Source organism: Amphiprion ocellaris, chromosome 22, assembly GCF_022539595.1.
Source record: "Amphiprion ocellaris isolate individual 3 ecotype Okinawa chromosome 22, ASM2253959v1, whole genome shotgun sequence".
Classification (NCBI taxonomy): Eukaryota; Metazoa; Chordata; class Actinopteri; family Pomacentridae; genus Amphiprion; species Amphiprion ocellaris.
Genome location: NC_072787.1, coordinates 22,999,414 through 23,021,972, shown reverse-complemented (window position 1 = coordinate 23,021,972; position 22,559 = coordinate 22,999,414). Strand labels below are relative to the sequence as shown.

Here is a 22,559-nt window from a genome sequence, read left to right as displayed (position 1 = left end):
TTACTCATTTTTTGACAATATTTACAAGAATTTTCTTGCCAAATTTGGGTGACTTTTTTTTTTAAATAACACTGTTAAGATTTATTGGAATTTTCTTCCTGAAGGTTTTGCAAATTTTCAGAAATTTGGTGAATTTTTTTGCTAAATTTTTGGATTTTTTTCAGACAAGGAAACAATATTTTTTGATACTTGTAAATGAAAACAACAGGAGGGTTAAACTGATTTTTTAAAAGAGGACATTCAGTTCTGTTCCTGTTTATAAACATATAAATGCAGCGGTGTGGTGAGGAAACGCTGAGATGAATCAACACATAGAAACACAAAAAACTTTAACATCAAAGGCACTTTTTTAATATTTGTTCAATATTATGTACAACTGTACAAAGAAACGTGCCACAAACATGCCTGCTCTTTCTTCACAACAACTGCTTTACATTTAAAACTTCATATTCCAAACAAAACAACATTGGCTTCACTACAGTCAAGTTCAAGTTCTCAAATACAGTTCAAGTTCTTTGTGTTGAAACAGTGCTTGTCTACGGACTCTCAGTAACTACGTCACTCAGCTGAAGGCCTGAAGTGAAATAAAAACACTGCAACACAAAGGTGCATCAATTAGACATGAAACTGAAGCTGTAGCGCACAAAAACACTCCTGTTTAACGTAAATAAAAATATGACAGAAATGAAATCCTAAAATTAAATGTTAAAAAATCATGCAGAGATAAAGGATTGATATTCAGTGCTTTTCAAATTCAGTTTGATCCCTCAACTAGTAAGAAACTCACTACTAGACACTGGACCTCGGTTCATTACAGGCCTTAACATCTGAAAATGGAAACAACGTGCGTGACGAGCACTAATATTTAAAGAAAAAAACATCTTGTGTGTCCACAGGTAGGCTAAAGAATAACACAGATGTATGGGGGGAAAGAAAAAAATCACCAAAAGGAGTTCAGAATCACAACAGTGAGGAAAGAGAAGAAGTGAGGGTGAAATCAGCAAAACAAGAATAAATCAAAATGGAACCTGGCTCTCGATAAACTGACTTCAACTACCAACCAAGAAATAAAACTAAAGTAAAGGAGCAGATCAACATTTACACTTCATTCAAGCTTCCTGCATAAAAACCTGAAAAGTTGCCTTTGACAGACCCGGACCCAAACCTTCGAAAAGTCAGACCAGAGTTCATGTCACATCCGAGCTAAATTCAGTTGATTTAAAGTCTGTGTTTTGTGCTTCGTGGTATAAATCCTCACAATCTCTCAGCACGGTGCTCACAGACTACTCTTCACAGTCAATACGCAGCCTAATTATACAATCAGGACATTACAACTCTACATTTTTAGACACTCATAAGATCAAAAAAAAAAAGGAAAAAAGTTCACAAGCGTCTCTTTGTCCGTCTTATCTGACGATGTGTTCTTCCTCGGAGGACGTCTGGCCAGCGGGAGGCGGCGGCTCGTTGGATGAAGCTCTCTGGCAGATCTCAGCGTAACTTGGTTTCTTGGACTCCTGGACAACCAGAGCACAAAGCAGGATCACAGTCAGTTCTTTTCATCAGTGGAGGTTGTCAAGTGCAGCAGTCATGACCAATCATGTCGCTCTAATACTCTTTTCAAGAACTCCTCTTCTGTTCTGCTCTCCATAGATATAGATCTAAAATCGGGATGTATTGACGCGTTTGTCTCGATATTTAGACCATGAACCTAACATACGATCAGAAGTTCCAAACAAGAGCATCAAAACATGACACAAACAAACAAGAAAAGCACTCAGAGAGCACAGTACTCCACAAAGGCTGCTCAGTCCTTGTACCATTTCTGCCGGTTCAAATATTGAAAAAATTGTGGCAGAAATCACGGAAACATAGAATGTGGCCATTTAATATAGATGTACCCACAAACAAAATGACCTTGTGCTGAGCAAGTGTTATGTACAGATACCGAATCACGTGACCTAAATATGTAGCGGGTGTTGAGAACTGATGGGATTCAGAAACACCCCCACACAGGGTGCCTGTATAGCTCAGTGGGTTAAGCGACCCCCGTACAGGAGCTGGTCCCTGATGCAGCAGCCTGGGTTCCATTCCCACTCACAGCCCTTTGCTGCATGGCTTCCCCCCCACAGGGGGGAGAAGAAGCCCCCTCTCCTCTCTGTCTTCACTGCACCTATCAATAAAAGCCATTTCGACAAATAAGTCCTCAGCGGTGGATTTGTAGTAGGATCACAATCATGTGATCATCAGCAGGCAGCTGACGTAGTGTGCACTTGTTGTCATAGTTACAGTGACGCTGTGCCGCTATCTGGCAATGATACAGAAATCTTTAACAAATTCATGGATCCAGACTATAAGCTGCATCACTGCCAAAATCTAATCACTTGGTCCTTGTTTCATTTCTGACCTTCCCTGAAAATTTCATCCAAATCTGTTGCTCTGTCTTTGAGTAATGTTGCTAACAGACAAATGGACAGAGTAACAGACAGACAGAGTAAAGATAGTCAAGTCAGCAAAACAACACTGGAGAGAACTCAAATGTTGAGTTCATATTCAGTATTTTTTTCTCTGATGTTGCTCTAAATAATATTCTCATTCTTATGGCCCGACTTAAATGGCTGAATTCAAATAAAGGAAATCTTGGTCGACTGAAATCGTGTGAAGAAAAATCTGCATTGTGCATTGTGCAGTACAGACCGATCTGGCTGCACCTCATTACCATTCTGCTAAAGGAGGAAAAAATGTTCTGGCTCGTTTGTATGTAGAGCTGAAGGGAGGAGAAAGCAACTGATGGCAGGTTTCTACTCAGACTGTTTCTAGATCAGCTTAATGCTCCACAGAACACAGAGTTCTCACCACCTGCAGCATTATTAGCCTTAATTAAATATGAATCAACATATAGAGCCAAAATAAGCAGACATTACATCACTTGAATCTGGCTATTTTATACTAAAATTATAAGATCAGACCAGCTGCACATATTCATAGAATTTCTGAAAATATATCAACTGGTGATTCAACAGAACAACCACTGAGGAATAAAACACAGACAAGCTGGCTGCAGTAGTCTGATGATCTGATCTGTTGGTTGTTGAGCTGCAACACACAAACTAAACTTGACTTTCTGTCCATCAGTTTAAACAAAATGCAGCCACTCTGACACTACACCAAATTAACGTTCAGTAAACATTAAATCATTTGGTTAGAAGATATGGGGCGTTAACAGGTAGTTTGTTCGTCCTGCTACCAACAATAATGGATGAATCCTGGAAGGCTGCTGATATGCAGCTTTTCTCCTTATCAAAGTAACACCAGAGATTGTCTGACTAATGAGAATTTGGTTGAATGAGAGCACGAAGACAAACCAATCAACCTGGAAGTTACAGCTCTAGTAACTGATTGATGCCATTTCCACATAAATACTGACAGAGATGAAAACTGGCATCATTTCTACTACTAATGACAGTGAAAACTAAAAATGATAAGTGATACTGAAATGTAGGAACAGAACCTGTTTTTATAAGTTTGTTCTGCTGTTTGCTCCTGCATGTTTTGTGGCTCAGACAGATGTGGCCAGAGGTGGACTTTAAACATGGAAAACTAGCCTGAAGTCCAGCCTTAAATTCAATTTATTTTCCATTTCTCACTAATTTGCAACCCTAATGAGGATTAAGCAGTGTATAGATAATGGATGGATGGATTCATTTCAATGTATTTAACCCTCATGTTGTCCTGCAGGTCAAGACTGACCCAGTTTAAAGTTTGAAAATGTAGAAAAAATATATATTTTCACAGTGAAACTTCTGATGTCCACATTTTCAACATTTTTGGGAAATCTTTGAACATTTTTTGGTGGATAAAAAGAAATGTTAACAATGTTTCTTAAGAACATTCACAAAAAAATCAACCAAAATCCAGCGAATTTTGGTGGATTTTGGTTGATTTTTATGTGAATGTTCTTAAAGAAAATACTAGAAGTTTTACTGATATATATGGAATCACTTAATCACTTAAGATATTTTTAGGATTTTTTGGGAAAATTTCTACTAATTTGTTGAAAATATTTACAAGAATTTTATTGTCAAATTTTTTTTAAAATAAATCTTTTAAGGGAAACTTTTAAGGAATTATTGGAATTTTCTTCCTGAAGGTTTTGCAAATTTTCAGAAATTTGGGGAATTTTTTTTGCAGAATTTTTAGATTTTTTTCAGACAAGGAAACAATCTTTTTGGTGCCTGTAAATGAAGACAACAGGAGGGTTAAACACTGCTAACACAAAACATATACTTATCTGGTATATGTCAGGGTAAATAGTGTGGTGGAAGAGTTGAATACAAACAAATGACACAACAGAGTAGGTGAAAATAAATGAAGTCTTACTGTGACTGGTTCCTGTGGGAGTTGAACTGGTTTGACTTCACTGGTCACCTCTACACTCTCCTTCACTTTCCTACAGAGACAAACAGAACAATCTCAACACACACAGCTGGAGCCAGGACAGCTGGAAAACGTTCTGCACATTAAACACATGAAATAGCTTCAGAGCACAATAAGTGGAGAGGCCTGGCTGTGGCTATGGATTGGTAATGGTGTCTAAAGTAAGAATGAACAGTAAAGAAATGTAGAGGAAAGGTGAAAACAGAGCATTAAGTGGAACAGCCAGAGGAGAGTCTCATCCAGCTGCTGTCTCAGAGATACTCACTGCTGAGGGGCTGAATCAGGCTCTGCTGGCAGCGATGTGTTGGAGCTGCTGCTTCTCACTGGACCCTGAAAACACAGTCCCACCATCAGGGCATTTACGAGTGTGTTTGTGACTTTACACAGTCTGGATTCTGAGGATGAAAAGTTCCCTCGATGACACGACACTCGGTGAACAAACCTCGGTGTTGCTGTTGGCAGCAGGTCTGGTTGTTGTGACGCTGCTCGCCGTAGAAAGAGGAGGGAAACTCGTCAGGCCGAGTTCGAGAGGAGGAGACGGCTGACGAGGAGGCGTTTGACTCTGTGCATTTTACACAAACACACAGTCAACACAAAGTCTCAACGAACAGCGCTTCTCCACTAGCACCTGCTCGGCTCGACTCTACTCGGTCTGTGAGGTTTTCCATCAGGACGTAGTACCAGGTACTATTTTAGCACCTACTCGGCCGGGGTTCCAAGCAAGTTGAGTGGAGCAGATTATGTGACATCTACAGAGTGCAGGCCACTGATTGGACAGGGAGTGACGACACATGAGAGCGACTCCTTCACGAAAGCCAAACCTGCCATTTAAAAAAAAACTAGCAACAGCGACGGTGTGCTTTTATTTTGAATCTGACAGAAAGCCACAGACTGAGCAGCAGGTTTACCATCGCCTCCATGTCCTTCATTGTTGTGTTGCATTTGTGTTGCACGTAAATGACGTTAAGGGACTTCCGGGCCGCCGTGCTATGATGACTCCACCCATGATGAGGTGGTACTTACCTGTAATGGAACACGACCTAAACCGAGTCGAGTCGAGTCGGTGCTGCTGGAAAAGCACCTAAAGTGAACTAAAACATCAACAATGATCTGTAGCTGCTTATTAGGGATCAACTGATGTGTTGTTTTTCAGACCCAATATGTAAAAATCTTGGTGTAGAAATGTGGACTGGCACAAAATCCAACACAAAACTTTGTTGAACTGCCTTTGTTTTTGATGTTTTAAATGTATTTAATTAAAAGAGAAGATTTCAACATTTATCCCTCAGTGCTGAGTTATTATGAATAACATGTAACCAGGTAGAAGATGCTGTGGTCAGATCACTGCAGAAAAAGGGAGGTGGCTGCATCAGTTTTAAACTGCCTTATTTTATCAGGAAGCTGTTAAAACATAATACTAATCATAAACAATACTAAGTATCAGACCTGATAAGTGGCCAGTAACTTACCTGACTGCTGTGAGTGGATTTCTCCCAGGATCTCTGGTTCTCTCTCCTCCTCTGGCTGAAGTTTCCTCTCCTTCAGAGCAGAGACACACAGGAGAGCAGCAGAGTTACTGCAGCTCTGAGGAAAGTCTGATTAATATCTCTGCATTCAATATTTTCCTCTAGTCTGGATTCCTATTCAAGTAATATCTGGAAGGTCTGCGACGTAGATGTTATTTTAGACTTAGACAAAGTGGTTCAGTCTGGGTTTGACCAGCTGAGATAAAGGATCAGGTCATTCCTCTCCTCTGCAAATGTGTAAAAGTCAGCATTACTTTCATCTCCTCCACACTTCATTATTGTCTGGTACTATTCTGGGGGCTGCACAGTGGCTTGGTGGTTAGCACTGTCGCCTTGCAGCTAGAAGGTCCCCAGTTCGCTTCCCGGCCTTCTTTCTGCATGGAGTTTGCATGTTCTCCCTGTGCATGTGTGCGTTTTCTCCAGGTTCTCCAGCTTCCTCTTACAGTCCAAAAACATGCTGAGGTTAATTGGTGATTCTAAATTGTCCATAGGTGTGAATGTGAGAGTGCTTGTTTGTCTCTATATGTAGCCCTGTGTTAGACTGGTGACCTGTCCATGGTGTCCCCTGCCTTTAGCCTAAATCAGCTGGGATAGACTCCAGCCCCTCCACGACTCTGATGAGGATTAAGCGGTGTATAGATAATGGATGGATTTTATTTTGGTATCAGCAAGACAGACAGCCAAAGATGGAAGTTAATGCCAAACGCTGCAGCCTGACTTTTAACATGCACCCAGAGAAGTGAGCATAGTTCACCTAGCCTCACTTAGCCGCTCTGTTCTGTAGAATTGTGTTGCAATAAGAAGAACAAAAACGCTCTGCTTTGTTTGTATTTCTTTGAACCAATCACAATCATCTTGGACAGAGCGAGATGAAGGACTCAGTTTCAGTGTTTCCTCAAAATAGTGGCGCATGGAATGGTTTTGTTGAAACATTTGCATGCAGAGAGATGAGCACTGAGAAAAATGAATAACCCGCAGAGAAAAACCCAGCAGTCCTGGCCCAGTTTCTGTCTTTTCAGGATAAGTTGATATTATACATACATTTCTTGGCTGGAGTTAGTACAAAAATTACAAACAAACTCTGAAACATCTGCCCCTTTGTTTGGGCTCATGTCAAGACTGTCAACAAAAACTCAGTGGGCTGCAAGTTTGTTTGTGAAACAGAAGTAAAGCAGAAAAAATACAGGGTTTTGTGAAAGTGTACATGTGATTTTAGCAGTATTACAATAAATGTTATTCATTTTGTCCTTGACTCTACTTGTTTAACATAATTTATGACATAAGGTCTAGTTATAGTTTGATTTTTCAGGAACTTTTTTTTGAGGATATTTGTTGTTGTCCATTTGGCTTCAGACTTACAGCTCTTGGTTATTTTGTAAGAGGCCAATGAGAACGTGAAACAGACCAGAACTACAAGGAGGAAGTTACTATTTCTGTTCTTGGTCAGGACCGAAAGAAGCTAACTACAGGTTAGACTTCTGCCTCTAAATAAACATTTATGTTACATTCAGGCCAAACGAGCTCACATAAATCTCTTTGTATTTCATATTATCACAGAGTTTGAAATATATTTTCTGTGGTGATGCACACACATTGGTAGTAATGTGTTTTGTATTAAACAGCAACAATTGCTTTGCCAGAGCTGAAGAAGGAAGCCACTGTAGCTAGAGACTGTGAAGGCTACAACAGCTAGCACTGTGGTGAAGCCTATCAAGAAAAAATGTAGGAAGCATCCAAGAAAAGCTTCTGATGCTCCACATTAAAAGATATTAGTAAGAAAAAGGATAACAGTCTAAGGAAAAACAAAAGATTTATGGCAATGCTAGAAGGAGGAGACAAAAGTGTTGCATTGCAGCTTTAAACCAAATTATGTTCACTTAAAATATTGTTTATATCAAAAGTGGAAGGACAATATGGCTAAAATGTAGTTTACATTGGATCATTTTCTGCCACATTAACACTGATTAGGTTGGGATGGATATCTAAACGCCAGGCCGTGAAGACAAACTGATGTTTTGTTACCTTCCTGGTTCAGAAATTGGTGACATGACTTGCTTGTTCGCCTCCGTCCTTCCTCCTCTGCCCCAACGGCGTGAGTTGCCTCGCGAACGGCCTCGACCCGTCTTCAGAGAGGAAGAGTGATCCACCGATGGCTGCTCTGAAGACTGTGAGGAGTCATTCTGTTGAGACTGCCAGCGGTCAGAGTTTGACCACCTCGATCCTCTCCTGGAAGAAATTAAAAACATTATGTTGGCCAGCGACAGCCACAGATGACAACCAAAGAAGCAGCTAGAGACAGAAGAGAAGCTACCTGAGCCTGTGTGAGTTGTTTGGTTTGAAGTTGGTAGCTGTAGCAAACCCGTTCATGAAGTCATCCATCAGCAGTAGAGGCTGCTGACAAAAACAACAACAGCTTAATCACCTCTGAGACAAAACACGACGAGGAACCACATGGCTGCTGCTCGCACATTCAGGGAGCCATAAACAGCAACGCTAACCACAAATTAAAGAAAATAAACTCAAAACTACTACTCTCACGCCTCATTTCCACATAGTTTGGCTGCATGTCTGCAAATTAGGACAATAATTAACTGAGTCCCCTGTTGTTCAATGCAAGGAAATGTCATTATGGATGAATGGAAACGTCACTCAGAGGTTTTTAATGTCCAGTTTTATGTATGTGTATGAAGTATTACTGCTACTAAAACAGGTCTAAGGATACATGGAGAGGAATAAGGAAGGAGGTTGCTCTGCCACATGTGGAGCCAGTTTAGTAGAAATATGTTGTTACAGGCCGTATGAACCACTACAGTGTGTGTGTTGTCTGTATGCTACACAGATAGCGTGTTAATCTTGTTGAACTAATTGATTTTGTAATTACACTTTCACACGATTTTTACTGTCAACGTAGTAAAACAGCTTAACAGCCTGTCAGCTGTTCATTTTTCCAACTTCCTGCCACACAGTCTCTCCGTCACTCACCAAAAAAATTAAACATTTTCAATGTACTCAAGGAAAATCTGAGATCAGAAAAACAAGATGGAGTTTCACAGACACATCAGAGAGGGTAGAGGCTCACATAGGAATGAGTGGAGTTCTGGTTGAGTCATATACGTGCAGAGAGTTTTAATCTGTTTGATGTTGGTAAAGAAATTAAACATGTTTCTGTCAGAATTAATCAACTCTATACCACACAATTCAAGAACTGGAAACACTCACCTCATCACATTTTTGGTATTCTGCAGCAGCTGAGGTCCACATCTCATTGGTCAAGTCGTACAGCAGTTGTGTCGGCATGTGGGCGGGGCAGGACTGCTGGTAGGTGGTCGGGGGGAAGTAGGAGTAGTGATTGGTGCACTGGTCCAGCTGGGCGGGTCTGTAGCCGTTGTTTGGTGCGTAAGAAGTGGCTGCCATTGCTTTGGCCTTTATCCTCACCATGATGGGTTTCCCCTTAAACACCTGAACCTCTTCCCTAAGGTATGTGTATGCCTGAAGATGCAAACGAAGCATAGAAGACATCATGACAATGATACAAGCTTACAAACATAATACTTAAAGATTCGCTCAATAAAACTCAAGCTGTCTTATGCTGTTTTTTATGTACCAGAAGACACATCACGAGGGGAAAAAAGAGTCAGCACCATGGCTGTTCCACTTGAAACCGCTGACCGTCTCAGAACATGGATTCAAACATTCATGGTTTCATACGTAACAACCGATCCTGACTAGTTTCAGGGTTCAGCTTTCTGTCTATTTTTATATTACAACTTGCATTGTGTGGTAGAGTGTAGTTTGAGCTGGTGTGCTAGAGCTGCCATTAGTGGAAACATTGGGGCAGAGACTCCTTAGATCTGCACATTCTAAGTGTTAAATTACATCAAAGCTAATTTAAGGCAGATATATCTCTTTATAATTGAAAAAAACTTCTAATTATGTACCGTGACATGCAGAGATGACATGTCAAGTGTTTAATCAATGACCAAAGAGGGGCTTCAAGTTCTTAGCCCTTCCACAGTTACAAACTAACAATACACAATTTTAGCAATTTGCTGTGAAGTTAGAATACTGTACGAGACAAGAAATATCTTCTCCTCATCACTTATCATTATATCACATAACATTATCGATATGACAATAGAAATACTGCAGCTGGAAAAGCAGGCCATACAGCTGTGCTCACAAGTCTACACACCCTGGCAAAATTTGGTAAATATGTTCCATTCTTTAATAAAAACATGAATGATCAAAGCAAATACAATTGTGTGGTAATAAATAACTTGTCTGACCACTAACCCTAAAGGAAGGAAAAGTTTTTCTATGATCAAACATATTTTCTATAAAAAAAAAAAAAAAAGGGACAATATTTCACGAATTTTGCCAGGGTATGTAAACTTACGAGCACAGTCATCCATCCATCTACATATGTGACAAAATATGTAACAGAAGTAGATATTCTGCATTTTTCCACTATCAACTCTTCTCATGAAACATCTCTTTACTCCTCATGAACAAAACGAGGTGGCAGATTTATTTTACCTGTTGTGCGTCTGCCTCTGATTTGAAGGTAACGAACCAGTTGTCATTATTCACAAACTCACAGCTCAGGAACTTGGGAAGATTCTCTCCTTCAAAGAGAGCTTCCACCTCCTGTAAAACAACAGTAACATCACTGAAAATGTTACTTATAGAATTAACTTTAAAGATTCCCTGCTTTTTATCAGCTTGATTAGTACAACATGACACTCACTGAAGTCGACAAACAAAGGTTTCTAGTCACAACATGTCATATCACAGTTTGAGAAGACATAAAGAATCTGAATTTGCGTTGACTTGTATAAACTGCAGCTGAACAGAGAGAGGTGGTGTTGGGTTGTGTTGTGTTGTGCTGTGTTTGTGTAGCTGGTGGACTCTTGCCTCTTGAGGTGTGGTGTCAGGAATCTCACGCAGGATGACAACACAGCGGCTCTGTCTGGGCCGAACTTTCTGTCCACATGGAGCCACCTGGATCTGTGGCATGGCTGCCAACCAATGAGAAGACAGAACGTTTCAGGACAACAAACCTCATGCATCACTCTCAAGATGTTGCTGGACTTCTGAATTGCTTAATTATAGTAGTGATTCTTTTGTACTGATTCAGAACTGGAAAAATGTCTCTCATCAAGACAGAATTAATTTGTTTTTGCAGAAAAGGAATTCTTACCATGAATTATTTTCCTTATTTACATTAAACTTATTAAGATTTGAATTGAACATCTTTTCAGACCAATTCAGCTTCCATATCTCTCACAGCATGAGATTACCAAATCTGGCTGCTGGTAAAATCTGCACCCTGAATAAAAACTCAAACACATGCACAGAAACCAAAACTTACATTTCAGAATATCAGAGATGAGGTCAAGGTCTGTGGTGAGATTCTTGATCTTGTCCAGACTGGCCAGGGTTGCGATGGAAACATACTGATCACTGTCCATCTGAGACTTGAGGTACAAATCACTGCAAAGGTGTTCCCTGAGGATGGACAGAAGAAATGCTAAGAAGAATCCAGAACTGAGGAGAGTTGGTGACGGAGAGGTTACCAAAGACTAGGAGATTTTAAACATGTGTGAAAGCTCAGCAAAACTAAATAAATGTGTTATTGTCCAACCAAGGAAAAGGCAAAATGGCTATTTACATGTATATACATATTTACATATGGGTCAAACAATAATGCACACACAGCTTGTTATGTTCCTCAACCTACAGATAAGGACTGGGTGTGTGTTGACTTGTTACCTGGTCAGGCAGGACTCCAACACTGTGCTCAGCTCTTGTCTGATCTCATCTGAAATCACAAGAGTTCATTACTGGAGCTCACAGAGGCGTTAATCCTGCTTTTTTCTTCAACTTAGATTCATTTTACTGTAGTGGAACATAAATACAGTTGATATGAACCTTAAAAAGATGACTAAATCAGAATCTTACCTGTGACAGGTGGGTCACCAACCTCTCCATTAACTGCAGAGGCTTCAGTGGTCACTGCCTGATACTCCAGTGATGGATCAGCCTCAACCAGTCCCATGTTGTGCAGCTGAAACTCTGGCACATATCCTAAAAGTCAACCCCACAATAACTTAGCATCATTTACTAAACCAGGCATGTATGCAGGCAAAGGCAACTCCTTCCTTCCTTCCTACCTTCCTGACCGGTCAGATTGTTGGGGACCTGCAGCCACGGCTGCTGTGGGTAGGCAGCTTCAGAGACGTTCAGGTTAAAGCTGTGATTGGTCCATATCTCAGCATCAGGGTTAAGGACAGGAGCAGGAACAGGTGCCTGGAAACAAAACGCACAAATGTACACAATGTTTAAAGAACAGTGTTTCTTAAATATTGTTAAAAACCTGAGTTGCTAAGTTGTTTAGAGGACATGACTAATAAGGTTAACGACAGATAAGAAAGCAGAGAACAGTGTGTGCAGGGTTAGAGTTTTAAGAGTAGAGAGAGAAAACATGCAGCTTAAATCTGTAACTGGAATTAATGAAATCCACAGGACTACATACTCTATACACTAATACTAACAGTGAAGAAAAAAATACATTTTTTATTCTACTGAATCACATTAGAGCAGACTATACTTAAAGCTGAAGTGTTAACCTTTCATCCATCTGTTTAAAATCCATCTACAGAGGACCATTTCAGATAAGAGAACTTCTGAATCAGTTGGCTCAATCTTACTAGATCACAGCTTTCAGAAGATGTACATATACCTGAATTAACAATGCATTTTGGAATTCATTATTTCATTCTTCAGTCAAGCTGTGAGTATGAATCAAGGCCATATGCACGAACAATAACTTGATATGCAACGTTTTACAAAAATGAGTATTTAAGAAAGTGCCAGCTTTCATTCCAGTCATGAACACTTTGTTGTCATCTGTTCAGTGTGTTTTGTCTGTACATCAGTGTACCCATAAAAAATGTAAATTACTCAGACACTCAAGTCCTTCTCTCACAGAATCCCATGCATCTTTTAAACATTCTGGGAATAAGACAGCTGTATTGAATGTTTTCACTCCAGCCAGCCACCCCACATGTTGAGTGAACACTTACACACTGAGTGCAATCTGTGTGCCAGTCCCACACACAGGATCCCTGAGGCATCACAGTGCTGTAGGGGTAAGCTCCCAGCAGAGCCATGGAGGGCTGCAGCTCTGACACCGAGGCTGGGATCACCTCTGCGTCGATATCCTTCTGGCCGTCCCTCTGGCTGGGTTCGGCTTCAGACGCTCCCTGAGCCCAACCCTCACAGCTCTGCTCCAGGCCCAGCTTGATCCAGGGGTGAGGATAAAGACGGCAGACCGAGGAGTCTCCGTCATCTCCCAGCAGCTCAGACACCATCTCCCTCATCCCTCCTTCCTTCTCTCCCTCCTCAGCAGCAGCACATGATGATGGTTCACGACCCAGGAGGTGAATCTCGTACGATGGAGTGGAGGCATAAATGTCGATCTGACCTGGGTCCACTGCCATCAAAGTGTGATCCTCTTGGCAGTCTGAAGCTGAGGTTCTGTCATCCTGACAACTTAAGTCATCAAGAATCCCGTGTGAGTCACAATTGCTGGGGGCAGAATGGAGCTCAGTGCTTTGGGATGGGCTCTCAGGAAGTAAATTATTATGAGTTTCTGTACAAACATCACTGTCTAATGCAGGCTTCTCTACTGGTGATGCTTTCATCTGAAGATCATCTTTGTCTTCCATTTGATTTGTGCTTGATGGATCTTCAGGTTGAGGTAAACTGTCACCAGTTTCATGCTGTACGTCAGCATCAACTTGAGGTTTCTTACACTCAGAGGAATAAAGATCGATCTGACCTGAACCCGCTGCGATCAAAGTGTGGTCCATCTGGCTGTTTAAGGCCGAGGTTCTATCATCCTGACAGCTCGGGTCGTCAGAGATGCTGGTATCAACCACCTCGATGCTTTGGGGCGGCGTCTCAGTAACTAAAGTATTTGTTGTTTCTGAATGAATATCAGTCTTTTGGGAGGAGTACTGTACTGGTGATGTGTTCATCTCCATCTCAACCAGGTGATCAGATTGAGCTAAACTGTCAGCATCAACGAGAGGGTTTGTACAGTCAGAGGAAAATATTTCTGGGCTTTCAGAGGTTAGATGAGGACAGTGTGGGAGCTGCTCGACTGTATCTGCAGATTTGTGCTTGACTGGCATCAAGATAAGCTCATCAGTGTAAGTCTGCTGTTCAACTGTTGTTTCTTCTACTTCCTCACATTCCTTAACTAACACTTTCTGTGGTGGATTTGTCTTCAGTAGGATTTGGCCGCATTCACTCTCAGCAGCAGCAGCAGTTTCAGCCTCAGATGTGCTCTGAGAGGCAGCTGAGGAGGAGGGAGGAGGAGTGGTGGGAGCAGTAACAGAAAGCTCACTTTCAGCAGGAGGAGGCTGAGTGAGAGGACCGTGACTTGAATCCTCAATGCTGCTCTCAGGTTTCTCAGGGCCCTGAGGAGTGATGCTGGAATTTACAACCACACAGTCATCACGGTGTTCCAACAACTCGTCACATTTTTCATCACTCATCTCCGGTTGGGAGGTGTTTTGGCTTGTTTCAGGTAAACCAGCTGGATTATCACCTCCCTCATCATGCTTACTTTCCTGAGCAATATTTGGTTTTGGATTTTTTTCAGTCTGTCTGTCGTCTCCACTCATCAGGACATCCTGGACAGGCTCATCTGAGCCAGACAACGCCTCACATTCAGTTTTCACAAAGCTATCAAGCAGTTTGTCACAGTGACCAAACCCAGCACTGCTTTTCTGAGACTGACTGAATGGCAGATGAGTACCTTTACTAGAAGACTTAATGCTGCTCAACTCAAATGTTGGATGGTTTGAATTAACATCAGTTTTGATGGATCCACTCTGCTGGATTTTAGTTAAATCTGACAGATGTGTCACATTAGTGTGGCAGCAGAAGGCGATCAGCTCAGTGGGCAGTGATGACGCCGTGGAGATGGTGGAAAACGACGACACCTCAGTGAGAGTTGTGTCTGCTGTGCCGCTGTGACCAACATCACCGTCTGAAGCGTGGATTCTCACAGGGATGGGCTCGCTCTGCTGGGAGGGTTCTTCCAGCTGAGTCCGTCCTCCAGGCAGACAGAGAGCATCCCCCTGTTCTTTCTGGAACTCTAAAGATACGGGGTTCTGACAGGAAGAATTCAGTTCAGGAGTTCTAGTGTCTGAATGTGAATTGTGGACGTCCTGCTTTGCACTGAGTTCAGATTGAGGCAGATGGACGTCCAGAGGCCTGAAGTCAGAATTCACAGTTTGATCTGCTCCTTTCTCCTGGAAGTTGATCACTATTTCTTCTGTGGTATTAAAGTCTCCCTCCACTGCTCTGGGGTCCTTCAAGTTCACAATCTCCTCCTCTGAACTCACACTTGTCTTACATCCACTATCCACACTCACACTGTCCTCTGTAACTGTTATGTCCTCTGGCTCCTTCACTGCCTCACCCTCTGCACACTCACTCTCCTCCTCCTCCTCCTCCTCACACGTATTTCCAACTGTGTGTGCCATCACTGAGCTGGAAGCATCATATGTGAATTCATCCGTGCCCTTCACAGCTGTCTGCCAATTCAGAGCTTGAAGCTGAGGGCTGTTGGGTGCAGATGCCTGAGGGTCCTCGCTGTGTATGTGATCGCTGGTGAGAGGCAGCGTGTCAGACAGAGGATCCACCAGCTGAGGTTGTGTTGAGACGGTTTGCTCTGCTGACAGCGAATTATCAGTATGTGTCTGTAACAAGATGATGGAAGAGTGTTGAGCAGCAAGTGATTGCAAAGAAGCTGCTTCCTCTCCATGTGACTGCTTGGTCACTTTAGGTTCTGTGACATGTGTGTGGTGGCAGGCTGTAGATGCCGCTGAGTGTGATTGGCTGCAGAGCGGAGACTCCACTCTGCAGGGCGGAGCAGCTGTTTCTGCTTCAGCTGTGAGCACTGACTGTGTTGCTCCAGCTGTTTGGGACTGGTCATGTTCAAGGTCGTCTGCGTCAATCGGACAAATGCTGTAGAAGCTGCGGGTCCTCGTTTCCAAAACTTGACACAGTGTTGTCGCGACGACGCAGACGTCCTCGCCATCCTCCTCCTTGTGCTCTGCTCTGGGGGAATCCTGCCGTGTCCCCTGACACTCGCTGACCAACGGAGGCCGGTCATGTGACACCTCAGTCTCTGTGATGCTGCCTGGCCAGGGAGGAGAGGTTAACCTGGACGGAGCTGACAAAGAGAGGGCCGGTTTGTGCAGCTCCTGCCCCTCTGGAGCCTGACTGAACCATAAAGCCCTGAGCGTGGCATTGTCCAGAATCTTCTGTTTGACTGGACGGTGTGTGGACACTTCCATATAGGGAGCCGACTTGGGGCTGGGAATGGCGGAGCGTGTCACGCCTGCCACTGTGTCCGTGTTTGTGTGTGTTTTTTTGCTGGTTGTGTTAATAATAGCCGCCGTCTCCTCCTGAGTGTTCGCTGGTTGAAGATCCCTCTCTGTCTGCTGGGTGTCGTCCCTGCTGACCACGACCGCCTCCGTACAAACTTTGTTGTCCAGTTCTGGGTGGGTTTCCTCTCCGTCCAGAGGGTTCCCCCGGGCCGGTCTGTCTGACGCACGTTTCTCTTCTTCCTCCAGGCACACATGTTGAGCTACAGCAGCAGCGTGTTGCCTGACCTGCTCTGTTGCTTCATTCAGCCCATCGTGCTGTGGGGGCTGTAACAGACTGCTCCTCTCAGACTGCAGGCCGGGGTTGAGCTCCTTACTAAAGCAGCACCCCATCTTCTCCAGCCTAGAGTGGGAATAAAACAAAAGACTGCTATGGCCACACACACCAAGAGCCTACACAACATGAGACAAAATCATGAGCAGCTCCTCACGACGGCTCAGCCACATGCAGAAAGAGAAACGACCCTCGACTCCCCCTTGCTTCGCCCCTTCCCCTTCCCTCCCCTCTTTTTCCCCTCCCCTGACCAGAATAGCAAATGTGAAGCAGCTCACATGTCCCTGCCACTCAACAGATCGCTGCACACTGCTTTATGTGTGTGTGTGTGTGTGTGTGTGTGTGTGTGTGTGTGTGTGTGTGTGTGTGTGTGTGTGTGTGTGTGAGTGAATTTGTGGGAGCCCCAGTTAGGCTACAGTTTGAGAGAGGTCAGCACATGGTCCAGCGGCCCACCAATCACAGAGCAGAGCTGCAGCCTGGTCCACTCCTCTTTCTCCCCCCACCATTCACTCCTCTTTCCATCCCACTGATACCTTTCCCTTTCACTTACATCAGTGTCGCCCTCGCTGCTTTAGTTTCCCCCCCTTAACCTCCACCCTGTTCCTCCTTACAAGGCCACTGCTCCCCCAAAATCCCAGAAAGCACCAGTGGCCATCCGGGTCTCAACAATCAGTTTGATCGCTCTGTAGTGGCGGCTAAAGACTGCAAACACTGATCTCAGAATGACTTTAGAATCAACTTTTATAGCAGTCACTCTGTAGACACAACATCTACAGCATGTTCTGAAGCAAGGATACAATTCTTAATTTTTTCCTTGTTTTTTGTGGTTCCTTATCTGAGTTGAAGGCGCAAAATTTGATAAAAGTTCTACATGGACCCTAAAGCCCTTTGAGGCACTTTTGTGATTTTGAATTACAGAAATAAAACTGACTAGACCAGGGGTGTCAAACTCATTTTAGGTCTCAAAATTATTTTAAATTTATAGTTTTACCAATTTACAATTAGCAGTTAATGTCTTCTCTGTAGGTTTTACACTTGACAAAGTCGTCCCACTGGCAGGACTGGACCCTCTGGCAGGCCACTTTTGGCCCACAGGCCACATGTTTGACACCCCTGGACTAGACTTGTTCAAAAAAGAAACTGGAGATACCATAAAGTCGTCACCTGACAGTACGTGTATAAATACAGTAGAACAGTCTGTGGTGGGGATTGATTTACCTGGTAAAAGTAGAAGTATCCAGGACCGAGGTCTCCCAGCGTTAACTGCACCTGTAGATCAGCCGGATACAGTGGATTCTGGTGTGACGTCATGTGACACGAGCTGGCGGGTGAGTGTTCAGGACGAGTGCTGCTGCTGTTGATGGTCGCCACGGAGACCGGCAGGATGAACGCTAAAGAGAAGGAAATGAATCACAACACCAGCTGGCGTGATGGAAACACTGCAACAGGTAGAGTACTTTGTGAGGACCGAAACAGAGAAATACTGCAGATGGAACTGCCGTGAAAGAAAGAAGAGAATCCTAATTTGTGTTTGTGACCAGCAGATGCTCCTCAGTCTGGCACTAACGACTACTTTCATTACTCATTAAAACTTTTATCATTAATCTGTGTCAAGCATCTAAAGACAGATGCTGTTCACGGTTTACCAGAGCACTAAATTACATCTGAAAATGTTTTAGTCAGTCTGACAAACAGCTGAATGAACTAAAGTAAAACTGCATAAAATGAAAAAACACTGAAATCCAGACGAGCAGTTCAGGCTGGTGAAACTTTAACAAGAGAATTCCTGGTGTTGCAGATTGCTAAAAGGATTAACCCTCGTGTCGTCCTGCGGGTCAAAATTGACCCGTTATAAAGTTTGAAAATGTGGAGAAAAAAAATATTTTCACAGTGAAACTTCTGATGTCCACATTTTCAACATTTTTGGGAAATCTTTGAACATTTTTTGTGGAAAAAAGAAATGCTAAAAATGTTTCTTAAGGACATTCATATAAAAATCAACCAAAGTCCAGTGAATTTGCCAAATCATAAATTTGGCAAACAAGTTCAAATACTACACTTAAGACCCTAAAATCCAATACAAGAAACACAAATTTACAATACAAAGAAACAGAATTTACCATACAAGTTTAAATATTATGGTTAAAACCCTGCAATATAATATTTAAAACACAAAGCTACCAAATAAGTTGAAATATTACGCTTAACATCTTATAATAGAACACATAAAACACAAATTTCGGGTGAAAACTCATAAATATTTACTGGTAAAGGATGTGTGGGGAAAAGCATTTACTTCTTCTGGTCACACAGAAATTTCATGACACAAACTGATATTAACTGCCAAATTTCGACTTTAAACCAATTTAAGTTGACTTGTCCACATTCAAACTGAATCTAAAAAGGCATCTAAGATTAGAGGACTATATTTCCCAAGAATATGGCGAAGAAATCTTTAAAAAAAATAAATGTATTGTGGTCAAATTGTTAGTCTTTTACAGCAAGAAATCAGCAGCTTAACATCCAATGCAAAACCCAAAGTGACCCCGTTAACCATCAGTATCACTGTTTACTCAGTTTTGAACACTGTTTAAATCCTTCACACAGACATAATAACAAGTTATCAGATAAAATAACAAAACTCACAATTAATTAAAGGGAAATTGTGTAGGGTAAATGCATTTAATTCTTATTAACGTCACCTCGATGTCTCATACTTTCTGACACAAACTGATATTAACGGCTCTGCACTTGGCAAGCTAACGGCTCATTTAAAGAGACTTTTCTTATTTAAGACGAGTTAAAACAGGCAGTTTAGATGCACATATGTGGTTAAAACTTTAGATTTAAAGCTTTAAGTGAATATCCATGTTGTTAACTAGAAATATCTACCGTTAGGCTCAAGATTAGCTTCATCTTACCTTTTCGTTATCCAGAGTAATTCGCCTTTTAAACGGTCTTCAACGCCGAAAACCTTAATTAGAGAGAAAAAACTTTTTTTTTTTTTTTTTAAGAACAAATTTGTCCAACTGTGAGTGAAGCTACCCGAGCTGAAAACCTCCCATCTTCCTCGGTGTGAGGAGCATTTCGGTTGAAAAGCCTCCCAGCTGCGGTTGACTGACCCGGTTAACGTCCGCAAATCGAACGGTAGCATCAACTGGGCTAACGGCTGCTGCTAGCTAGCATGCTAACGTAGCCTAGCCGTGACTGCTAACAGCGGCCTCGGTCCGGGATGTTTTCTTCGGCTGTGGCTCAGAACTCACCTGTCACCTGGACCGAGCAGAAGTCTGGCTGGTTTCTGGCTTTCTTACGGTAAGTTTACCGGTGCGAGACTTCCTTCTCTTCGTCTAAAACCTCCCATTAACTTTCTCGCTGAACTCTGTGGTTGCCATGGAAACTGTAGTTAAAAAAAAAAAAAACGAAAATGATAATAAATATTATATTTTTATATTTTTTATTAACTTACAAAACTATGACTCCTGGAACAAAGATAATAATAATAATAATAATAATAATAATAATAATAATAATAATAATAATAATAATAATAATAATATTTAAATCCAGTAACTGTGAAATTTAAGGAGCTATGCGAAAGGAGAATACATTGTAAATTATTTTAATCTAACATTAATTAGAATTAATTTGTTATTTCACACAATTCTCCTTCTGTATTAATTTACCTATGATAACTGAGACAAATACCGAATATATTATTTGCATTTAAAATGTAAATAGTGTTTACATCAAAATAGATTTGTATCAATAATAATTTTTTAATTGTTTGATCAGAAAATGATGCTACTATACTTCATTAAAATCAGCCACTTTCTAGATATTTGTCATTATTTGGAAAAGAATCTAAATTATAGATTTAAAAAATTATGCTTTTTCTTATAACTGACATAAATTACAGATCAACTATTAATTCATTGAAAGAAAAAATATCTATATTGCAAATTAAAAACGTGAGATTTGTTTGAACTGCTATTTTAAAGATGTGTTGTTAATTTACTGCTAATATCAAGTAAAATCATAGAAAAAAATCAATATACAAGTTCATTTAAAAAAGTTAATATTAAAAATACAGGACAAAACTGTATTTTATAGTCACTGCTAAAATTAAAGTATAAATTTATATGTTAACTGTAACTAAATGATTAAAACTGTCAATGTCCACATAAAAAGTCTGCTTTTTTATTAATTAATGTTTTTGTTGTTGTTTGGTCATACAATTGTATGATTTTAGTGTATTTTAGTCATAAAAATACAATTAAATTATAAAATATGATAAAATATTAAATATTAATAGTATTACTATTATTTAGTAATAATACCACAATTAATTATTATTAATATTGATATAAATATAATAAAATTAAATTTTTTTAGCTTTTGGATTAAAATAAGTAATTAAGTCTAAATTAATTACATTTTGGTGTCTGCATTTCAACCATCAAACTCTTTTTTAAATTGGATTTTCTTTAAAAAAATATACCCACAATTTTTCATTTGAAAAAAAGTCTAGTTTTATGAAATTTTACAATTCAAAATTATCAGTATTGTTATTTCTAGACATTTTCAAGGGCAAAATTTGAACCACATACACCCATATCAATGATTTTTCTAAGTAAAATATTTCAAATTGTATTTCTGAAGTAGTTATTTCAGATCAGATTAAAATTATTTCTTTACTTCTAAAGATAAATTCACGGTAAGGGCGGTGACTTCAGGGCAGCAGCTACAGCACATCGGTTAAAAATGCATCAAATAAAATAAATTACATGTTTAGTAATTTGTTTTTCCAATCAAAGGAGCTTTTATTTGAAGAAAAAAAAACACACTTTCACTTGAATGTCCTTGTAGCTAAAGAAATGGGTAAATAACATCGTTCAGAAATAAAAGCTTGAGGTAACTATGAAGCACAAAAAGAAAAGACACAGATTATTAAAAAAAAATCAGATTCTGTTGGTGTGATCTCAGGTTTTAAGCCACTTCCATGAGTTTGAGTGAAATAGTTGTGCAGAATGAGAGAGTTCCTGCTGATGGACTCCAGTGTTTTTAGGTTAACCTCTCCAGCAGTGAACATGACGGAGCTGGACGAGCCCTGAAATGACGAGTAAATCCAGCGTGGAGCCTCGGAGGATCCAGCTCTGCCTCTGTGGATCAGGAGTACAGGCTCCAGTAGATGGTGTTGAACAGCAGGTAGGACAGAGGGAAGGCCAGCCGCGAGTACGAGTCGATCATGTAGCTGTTGCTCACCAGCAGGTCCACGTTCTCACGCACCGAGCGCTGCCGGCGGAGGCGAGTCCCCTCCGTGGGCCGGACGTCCGGGTTCTGGGGGGGCGGGGTGAGGGGGTCGGAGGTCAGGGTGGGCGCCATCCGAGGGAACGGAGTCAGCTCGATGTCGTTGTCGTGGAAACAGCCGTCGAAGGCCATCGCCTGGCTGGCGTTGAAGGTGGAGGGGATCTGGAGAGGAAAAGAAAATACTCAGATGCAAAGTAAAAGAAAAAGAAATGGACGTAGCATTCTTTCTAACAGCCTGCAGGGGGCGACACCTCTGGCTGTAGAAACATATTTTACATGTTAACTGTAAATAAAAAAAGCAGAAACAGGCAAAAACTAAAAGTAACGACCACATCAAAAATCTATTTTTACAGATAGTAATTTGTTCTTCTTGGTTGACTGTAAAATAACACTATCTTACTGTTTTTACTCCGCCAAGAAACGCGGCGGAGTTATGTGACAATCAGCGTCTGTCTGTCTGTCTGTCTGTCTGTCTGTGTCTGTCTGTCTGTCTGTCTGTTAGCAACGTTACTCAAACATGGACTAACGAATTTACATGAAATTTTCAGGTAA

At 41.2% G+C, this 22,559-nt stretch overlaps 2 protein-coding genes across 7 annotated transcripts in view; both read right to left on the bottom strand.

Moving 5' to 3' along the window:
- Positions 1-328: 328 nt before the first annotated feature.
- LOC111580142 (la-related protein 4B-like) lies at positions 329-20,079 on the bottom strand. Of its 5 annotated transcripts, none has more exons than XM_035956054.2 (16): positions 19,964-20,079; positions 17,919-18,091; positions 12,134-12,269; positions 11,922-12,047; positions 11,733-11,781; positions 11,332-11,468; positions 10,875-10,978; positions 10,497-10,607; positions 9,180-9,449; positions 8,272-8,354; positions 7,983-8,186; positions 5,904-5,973; positions 4,877-4,996; positions 4,700-4,764; positions 4,378-4,447; positions 329-1,514 (listed from the first exon to the last, which is right to left on the bottom strand). In XM_035956054.2, exons 2-16 carry the CDS (start codon positions 18,009-18,011, stop codon positions 1,407-1,409), a joined length of 1,746 nt encoding a protein of 581 aa, XP_035811947.2. In that variant the 5' UTR covers positions 18,012-18,091; positions 19,964-20,079; the 3' UTR covers positions 329-1,406. The 5 variants fall into 5 exon arrangements, with proteins under 5 accessions (XP_035811947.2, XP_035811946.2, XP_054863228.1 ...); XM_035956053.2 differs by lacking the exon at positions 19,964-20,079 and adding an exon at positions 19,622-19,795; XM_055007253.1 differs by lacking the exon at positions 19,964-20,079 and adding an exon at positions 13,046-16,769 and having other exon boundaries at positions 17,919-18,057.
- Positions 20,080-21,294: 1,215 nt separating this feature from the next.
- LOC111580144 (gamma-aminobutyric acid receptor subunit rho-3) overlaps positions 21,295-22,559 on the bottom strand; it is a 49,217-nt gene continuing 47,952 nt past the window's right edge. Inside the window, exon 10 of one of the 2 annotated variants that reach the window (XM_023287753.3) lies at positions 21,295-22,169. In XM_023287753.3, the coding sequence (XP_023143521.1) occupies positions 21,867-22,169 (303 nt within the window). In that variant the 3' untranslated portion in view covers positions 21,295-21,866. The remainder of the gene's footprint in view (positions 22,170-22,559) is intronic. The other variant, XM_023287754.3, reaches the window with a different exon arrangement.

Bases quoted from the DNA above. Each gene is read 5' to 3' on its own strand.
- LOC111580142 (XM_055007253.1), bottom strand. From the start codon at position 16,759: ATGGGGTGCTGCTTTAGTAAGGAGCTCAACCCCGGCCTGCAGTCTGAG. The intron at 11,469-11,732 runs GTAACAAGTCAA...GTCCATCCTCAG, and splicing joins TTGGAGTCCTGCCTGACCAG to GGAACACCTTTGCAGTGATT. The intron at 4,765-4,876 runs GTTTGTTCACCG...CTGTGTTTTCAG, and splicing joins CTGCCAACAGCAACACCGAG to GGTCCAGTGAGAAGCAGCAG.